The following is an 8593-nucleotide window of genomic DNA, read 5'->3' as shown; positions in this document are numbered from 1 at the left end:
GGGACACCAACGTTTCATGGTGCACAGATCCAGAGGTTGGGAATGGGTCTCTAGGTGAGGCCCTCTGTTACTGCCTAGTGACGCCAACTCTGGTTGACAAGCTGGTGAATGATTTCTCCAAATGGGTCTCCTTTGCCTTTTGATGCGGTTTGCCTTCCATAGAGCAATAATAGTGGTCCAATCTGCATACAAATCCAGGACTGCTTCACTTTCAAAAGTGGATCAAACAAATGTATCAGCAAAGTAGGCATCGTCGAAATTAGAACAAAGGAGTTTATATGTAGCCCAGTGCAAAAAATAAATAAATCGTTTTTAGTCCCTCTCATTTCTTCCCTGTATCAAAATTCACCAACCTTCAGCTACTGAAAAAATTCCATTTCCCTCACGCATAAATCTAGAGAAGTTTAATCCTACCTGGCTCAGAATGCCTTCCTCTTTTCTTCAGGTGAAGTCTTCACTCTGCAACAAGGGCCAGGCATGCTCTGACTCCACCACCCATGGGAGTGCCCTTTTCTCCTCTGCAGAGGCGGGGGAACCTATTCGGAAGGTCCGCCCCCAGAGGCTGATGGATCCAGTGGGATTCCAAACGGTTCTGGGAGGTTTTCTGGCTGATATGACTGGCACCCATGTCAAAGCTCTGGGTGACCTCTGGAACAACTGAATGGCTTGGGCTATTGATATGATCACTCTCCCACTTTGTGGAGCCGGAAACTGATTTACATCACAATTTTATTTCTTATTTATTTAAGACGTTTCTACCCCGCTTAATCATTTACCTTTTCAAGCAGTGGGCATTTTTAAAAAACCAACTTACGGGATACAGGAACATCAAACAATAAAGATGTATCAATAAACCAGCCACTACCTTAAAATGCATAATGAAACAGTACTCCAGAGCTTAGGACGAGGAAACATGCTGGGAAATGGCTTGAATGCAAGTGGAGGAAAGATCCATATGAATGCAACCAAACACTGGTAAGGTGTCCTCTATGCTGAAGCTTCATCTGTTGATTTCTGATCACAGAGGCAGCATTCATGACTACTCCAGAGCTTAAGATGAGGAAACAAGCTGGGATACAGTTTGAACACAAGTGGAGGAAAGACCCGGACACTGGTAAGGGCTCATTATCGAGCCGACCTAGAGGCAGCGAAGGCAGCAAAGAAGGCACACTTTGCTCCCTCCACTGCATCCTCATTATGTCACCAGGCAGAGCTTTTCTGGGGTGTATCCTGGCTCCAAGGAGGTGATAGAAACAACGGTAGCTCTTTGTGACTTGTTTGTGAAGCATTTTGAGAATAAAATCGCTTGCATCTACCCAAATCTTGGCTCTGCTGTTATTGCAGATGAATCTCATTATGAGCGGCATCTGCATCTGCAGACATGTCCAGAGCAAAATCTACACTTGCTGTTTTCTGCAAATCAAACCACAGCTAAAGACACAGGAGGAAGCCAGGGCATTAATTCTTATCTCCCCCTGGCCAGCTGGCACTACTATAATTAGATCTAACTGCTAGGAGCAGGGTAAGGAGTGGAGGCAGTGGACCAGATGTCTGCCCCATCAGCTTGAGGTTCCCAAACCTGCTCAGATGCTTTCCTCATTGTAGCTTCTTTATTATAAAATCATAGAATCGTAGAGTCATCTAGCCGCAAGGGTAATCTAGTCCAACCCCCTATAATATTTGGCCCAAATGGGAATCGAACCTAAGACCTTGAGATTAAGATTCTCATGCTCTACCAACTGTTCAGTTGAGTCAACATCAATACCCATTGCTTTGGGGGGGGTTTCATTAAAGCTTCGGGGGGGGGGGGACATAGAAAAAGCAATATACAACAGTTTCCATCAAATTAGTTTTTTGCAAAAAATATTTGGAGGAATAAATAGGATCTGTGCGGGAACCTTCTGTTAAAGAGAAAGTCACATCCAAGAAGACTGATTCAAATGCCAGAAGTACTGTGAATTTCGGACACAATGGAGATGAAAATATTTGGATTATTATAGAATACACAGGAGGAAAGGACTAACAATAGGACCCAGAAATGGGAGGAGGGAAGTCCAGGAAGTCCAGGAGATTCTGTGGAATCTTATTTCTATATTGTATATTGATATGTTATTGTAAAATTTTAATTTGAAAAAACCAAATAAATAAATTTACAATATAATTATAATAATGTTCATCATCATTCTTAACTGGGAATAGCAGCATACATTAAGCAAATCATATTTTCCCTGCCAATTGGAGAAGTTCTGTTCTACAGCGATCAGTAAATGACTTCCATTTTCTTAACCACTTTGCTGGACTTATAAAAATGTCAGTTTTGTCATTAAAGTTGCCATACATCCGGAATTTCCCAGATGTAGCAGGTATTCGGTTCATGTCAGAAGTGTAGATCTCGGCAAATTTCAGTAAAGATAGCTCAAAAACCCTTAGGGGTTTTGCAAAGAAAGATCAACAACTTTGGCTAAAAAGACAAACAAAAAGCCTCAACAACTTTGACAGAAGTTCACCAACTTTTTGAAAAATGACAGCCCTACATTATATTCAATTCCCCCCAGCTCCAACTCGCCCCAGTGCAGGCTGGGTCTGTGTGCCGCACGTGTCATCTGAAGTGGAGGCACAGCCTTTTCTTCATGCTCCTGTTGACACAGCCCTATCCAAGGCGAAAGCCAGCCCACCTGTCAGAAGAGAAAAGGGGCTGGTTAAAGTATCAGGGGGAGCAGAATAAAACTCCATCCAAGATATCTGGACTGCTGAGCTCGTTTCCTAATCAGTGAGGTCCCAAATTGCCATTCTAGAAGGCAAAAATATATTGTCTTCCACAGAACTACATGGTGCATTTTGAATCTTCTACAGCGAACACACACCTGCTTTCATCTGTGTTCAAATGGACACACTGTAGAGCAGCCCCAAACTGTTCTGAGCTAAATAACGCAGCAGACTACTCTACACAAAGGTAAACCTTTAAATAAAGATGTACATTTCCAGCATTCGACAAATACTCACCAGTTATAAGGAAGAGAGGAAAGGTGGCCCAGCCCAAGCCAAAAGCCCATCCATACGGGGCAATTCCTCCTGTCTGCCCTGTGAAGATGGCCATGCCAATCATGACACAAAGAGCTAGGAAGAAAAAATACATCAGGATATCAAGTTACTTGTTAATTAAATCCTTGATGCTGAGCTGGAAGCTGCAGTTAGTGCAAAATGGAGAGGATCAACTACTCACTGGGGTGGAATATGACCAACATATATACCGCGGCTGAAAGAAATGCAATGGCTGCCAATCAGCTCCTGTACAAGGTTCAAAATTAGTGTACAAAGCCCTATACAGTCATACCTTGGTTGTCAAAGGGAATCTGTTCAACTTCCAAAAACATTGGACAACCAAGACACGGCTTCCGATTGGCTGCAAGTGTCTACAGCTCTGATTTCTGGGGTTTCAGGGGCTTGGGCTTAGTGTAGACGCAAATGCTCAGAACCCCCATGATACCTGCAACAAGGCTGGCTTTAGCAGAGTTCTTAGTCTTGGAGATGAAGCCAAGTTGGAAGGAAAAGTAGTTGCAACAAAGGCCAATGCAAGATATGGCTCCAGCAATCATCCCGAAGAACATGAAGGCTCGGGTAGCATGGTAGAAACCTTTTGGGAAGGAAGGAAGAGAAAGAAAAAAGGTTAAATGCATCTGTGGGATTTGACAATAGCCCTGCAGACATCCCATGTAATACTTTCCGCCAGGGATGGGTAGATCAGTTTTTATCTGACACATACCAGTTTTGCATGCTCTCTGTCCTGTTTCTGAATTAATATGTATTTTTTTAATAGAAAAGTCAAAATAAATATTCACATTTAAAGGAATCTACAACAACAAAAACGTATTTAAATGCCTTGAGGGACCATTTCCTGGTGGTGCTTCTACTCCTACCTGCTTGGTCAGTCCTGAAAGGGGGGTTGTCACCAGTGGTGGCTGACACTTATGAGTACTGGTAGGGCAGATGGCAGGAAGACCAAAAGTAAGTGGAACAAGAGAGAATGTCAGACACAGCCAACCCGTGGTAGGTGGGCGTTCGCTGAAAGCAGACAGACGTTGGTGGACCAGTGCTTCATTTCCCCTAATGGGCCGGCCCCCTATTACTCAGCACCATGGTTACTGGCTTGTTGCATAACCCACTGCCCTCCACAGGGATTCATTCTTTCCCCCATGCTGGTCCGAAAGTAGTGGAATACCAGACATTATTACTGTTAGTTTCACTAACCTAAGTTCCATCCCACTACTAACTTTGACTGGTCTATCTCTATTAAACTGCTGAGAGAGGCCATCAGGAGAGGCAACTGGTTTAGTCTGTATTCTTCTAAGTATCCCTTGAAGCTTATCATAGGTTTGCCAACTTGAAGACTACTTGCAAAGGGGAAGCATCTCTACTGTGCAAGTTGTCCAAAGCAACCCATCTTCTCCTGCAACGCACAGCTTCGCAGAACTGAAAAAAGACACACCCAATTCACACCGAGTGACATCGGGGCACAGCAAACCTGCCAAGAGCACAGTGCAAATGGAGCGTGCAGTCCAAAGCACTCCCAGGATCCTTTGCAACATGCAAGGTTGTATATAAGGTAGGGGCTTCTTGACAGGCAAAACAAAAAAATGGCTTCCTGACAACATATATTAAAAATGAGAGGCAAGAGGGGGGTTTTGTGGAAAGTGGGGACTCATCTACACTGGTCAATTATAACGTTAAAAATGTGTTCTTAAAATGTGACACGAGAGGGCACTGTAGAGCAGTGATCCATCGTCAATGGTAAACATCATTGGGAGCTATATTCTTATAGCGTTTTTATAGCATTTTTCATATCTGTGAAAATCCAGCCTCAGTGGTAAGAACTACCATCGCCTTTTAATTTTTTTGCTGCCCACCCACAGCAGCCATTTTGTGCTGGCGTCCAGGGTTGAGGAAGGATCAACTGGGGCCCCCACTGCTGCATACCTTAGAGATGAACATCAGTTCAATCTACTTTGAAATACCACACCTTAAATACTCCTAGCACAAGACAGAGAAGATCTTGTAAATGAAATGAAGGGGTTCCAGTGATTAAGATAAATAAGAGTACAAAGGTAAAGATAAAAAATGAATTTGAATAATATGATAATTGCTGAACTAATTTTAAAATGGAATACATGAAAGGAAAGCGGGTGGAAGCAAGGAAAATAAGATCTGGAAGGTTATTAATTTGAAACAGAGTTTGTTTTTAATTTTTAATTTTCTTTGTTATGTTTTTTATTGTTGTTTTTTTGTCGTTTGTTGGCATTTTTTGTTGTATGCGTTTGTTGGTTTTTGTGTGATTGGGGTTGTTTTTATTGTTGTTAATTTTTGTGAAACCTAATAAAATATTTTTTTTTTTAAAAAAAGAGAAGATCTTACCTTGTACGGTATTAATCGAAGGTGAATAACAAGTATAGATCGAAATGACAGGGCCGCAAGCTACCCAGAGGCCACTGTTCGCATTGTCACTTTGCAGCCAGTAGGCTGAGCTCAGGGCGATGAGGAGGAGGAGAAGGCTGATGAAAGCACAAACCACAGAGCTGATCTGCAGTATATGCATTGTGAGAACGGTCAGATCTGAGACTGAGGAGCACAATAGGGATGGTGAACCTGGGGAAAGGAGACATCCACATTATTCCACATCAGTTGCAGTTTGTGTTCAGGTGTGCTTTAAAGATGCACATGTGCTCAGAGGCCTGCAGCAGATTGTGCTGTCCTGGACAGAAGAGGTTTTCAGGAACCAAATTGGGCCACATATAAAGAAGAACAAAGCCAATTAAAACTGGGGAATTTTGAAGCTATTAGACATTATTGTATGTATTGGTTACAATATCATCAATTAAATGAGGTGTTTAAATTAGAATAAAAAGGATTTGAAAATTAGATATATCAAAATTAGAAAAGGAATTATTACAGAACAAAAGGAAACTATCATCAAAACATATAGATTATTGCTGGATTGGGAAGTAGAAGACTAAGTGATCAAAGAAGTGATGATCAAATGGGCAAAAGATTTTGGATATCATTTCCAGATGGAGGATTGAGAAAGATTGTAGCAAAAAGACTAAAAATTCACAGCCTGCTATAGATTAAAGGAAAATTTCATGAAAATGCTGTATAGGTGGAACATGACCCACAGCAAATCGGCTAAAATATATAAATCCAAATCAAATGTTTGCTGGATGTGTAATCAGGGGGAAGGAACAATGTACCACATGTGGTGGGGTTGTGATAAAATCAAAATATTTTGGAATACTGTCTATGACGAATTTTAAAAAATGTTTAGACAAACATTTGGGAAATCAAACAAACCCTGAAGCCTTTCTCCTAGGCATTATGTGAATCAATATCCCAAAGGATAAGAAAAGGGTGTTCTTGTATGCTACAACGGCAGCAAGAATGTTAATTGCAAAGAATTGGAAAGGGGTGACTACACCAACAAAGGGAGAATAGCAAAATAAACTGTGTGAATATTTCCTATTGGCAAAAATGACAGCAGCAATAAAGTATCAACTCTACCAAAAACTATAAAAAGAATGGGAATGTGTAAATTGCTATTATGTGTTGAATTAATTTCAAAAGTCACAATTTAGATAGATATGTTATATATTTTGTGAACTTTCAACCTTCTGCATACCAAACATGTTCTTTACCTCTATTTTTTCAGTCCCCTCTTTTTGCCTTTTATGGTTTCCCTTTTGCCCTGTTATTGAAAGCACACAGCTTAATGGCAGGCTCTAGCTTATATGGCCACATCCTTCTGTGTTCTGTAACTTTGTCTTTGTCTCCAGACATGAGTGAACAATTGTGTCCTCAATGCTGAAGCTTCATCTGTTGATTTCTGAACACAGAGGCAGCATTCATGAGTATTAGGCACTGACGGTTACAACATACATGGACTTGTGTCTGGTTCCTCTCTAAAAGCTTTATATCCTCTTCCCATGCATCTTATTGAGCAAAATATGCCTTAGGTCTGATCCAGATGGCTGTTTCTTTCCCTGCTCCTTTTCCAGGGAAAACTTGCTCTTTTGCTTTAAATCTGAGCAAACAGCAAAACGCCAATCCAAAGAAAACTCAAATTCCTGTTGGCTCTGATTGAAGGCTAAAGAGTTGTTTTTCCCAGGGAAAAACAGGAGGACAAGAGGAAGTGTGGATAAACCCTCAGTTTTGCTGGATTGAACCACTTGATATGTAAGCTCCCTATCAACCTATCCATCTGGGAATGGTGGCTTTGCCTATTTCCAATGCATGGCAGCTTCATGAGCACTTAAGAGATCCATTCTGTCCCATTTTCTGAAGATAACAAAAACCAGCAACATCTCACATCTAAATTGTATGCTCTTTCCCCTAAAGTACACATTTTGTACTCATGCATCCCACCCAACCAAATACACATTCTGTATGCTCTGAAATGCATGTCTGCCATAAAATGCACATTTCTGTACAGGAACCGAGCCACAAAATTCAATAATATGTCTAATCCAATGGCTAGCTGTGCTCCAATCCGCATACAAATCCAGGACTGCTTCACTTTAAAAAGTGGGTTGAAGAAATGTATCAGCAAAGTTGGCATCTTCAAAATTAGAACAAAGAAGTTTATATGTAGCCCAGTGCAAAAAAAATAAAAAATAAAAAAATCGCCTTTAGTCCCTCTCATTTGTTCCCTGTATCAAAACTGAACAAAAATCAGCTACTGAAAAAAATCACTTTCCCTCCCACATAAATCTAGAGATGTTTAATCCCACCTGGCTCAGAATGCCTTCCTCTTTTCTTCAGGTGAAGTCTTCACTCTGGAACAAGGGCCAGGCATGCTCTGACTCCACCACCCATGGGAGTGCACTTTTCCCCTCTGCAGAGGCGGGGGAACCTATTCGGAAGGTCCGCCCCCAGAGGCTGATGGATCCAGTGGGATTCCAAATGGTTCTGGGAAGTTTTCTGGCTGATATGACTGGCGCCCATGTCGAAGCTCTGGGTGACCTCTGGAACGTCCAAATGGCTAGGGCTATTGACACGATCGCTCTGAGTGCCCTCTCCCAATTTGTGAAGCCCGTTTGGCCCCCTGTTATACTCCAGAGCTTAGGACGAGGAAACAAGCTGGGAAATGGCTTGACCGCAAGTGGAGGAAAGATCCATATGAATGCAACCAAACACTGGTAAGGTGTCCTCTATGCTGAAGCTTCATCTGTTGATTTCTGAACACAGAGGCAGCATTCATGACTACTCCAGGGCTTAGGACAAGGAAACAAGCTGGGAGACAGTTTGAACACAAGTGGGGGAAAGACCGAGACACTGGTAAGGGCTCATTATCGAGCCGACCTAGAGGCAGCGAAGGCAGCAAAGAAGGCACACTTTGCTCCCTCCACTGCATCCTCATTATGTCACCAGGCAGAGCTTTTCTGGGGTGTATCCTGGCTCCAAGGAGGTGATAGAACCAACAGTAGCTCTTTGTGACTTGTTTGTGAAGCATTTTGAGAATAAAATCGCTTGCATCCACCAAAATCTTAGCTCTGCTGTTATAGCAGATGAATCTCATTATGAGCGGCATCTGCATCTGCAGACATGT

At 42.0% G+C, this 8593-nt stretch overlaps 1 protein-coding gene across 1 annotated transcript; it reads right to left on the bottom strand.

Annotated features, from left to right (window-relative positions):
* Positions 1-2515: 2515 nt before the first annotated feature.
* LOC309375334 (peripheral myelin protein 22-like) lies at positions 2516-7853 on the bottom strand. Its single transcript, XM_081921029.1, has 6 exons — positions 7776-7853; positions 6684-6871; positions 5410-5640; positions 3488-3634; positions 3004-3117; positions 2516-2675 (listed from the first exon to the last, which is right to left on the bottom strand). Exons 3-6 carry the CDS (start codon positions 5588-5590, stop codon positions 2629-2631), a joined length of 489 nt encoding a protein of 162 aa, XP_081777155.1. The 5' UTR covers positions 5591-5640; positions 6684-6871; positions 7776-7853; the 3' UTR covers positions 2516-2628.
* Positions 7854-8593: the final 740 nt, after the last annotated feature.

The sequence above is a fragment of the Podarcis melisellensis genome (assembly GCF_964234715.1).
Source record: "Podarcis melisellensis genome assembly, chromosome: 8".
NCBI lineage: Eukaryota > Metazoa > Chordata > Lepidosauria > Squamata > Lacertidae > Podarcis > Podarcis melisellensis.
This window is presented reverse-complemented; position numbering and strand designations above follow the sequence as displayed.

Coding starts and splice junctions, on each gene's coding strand:
- LOC309375334 (XM_081921029.1), bottom strand. CDS start 5,590: ATGCATATACTGCAGATCAGCTCTGTGGTTTGTGCTTTCATCAGCCTT. Junction 3,635..5,409: donor TTCGATTAATACCGTACAAG/GTAAGATCTTCT, acceptor CCTTCCCAAAAG/GTTTCTACCATGCTACCCGA. Junction 2,676..3,003: donor TCCTCTCTTCCTTATAACTG/GTGAGTATTTGT, acceptor CTCTTCTGACAG/GTGGGCTGGCTTTCGCCTTG.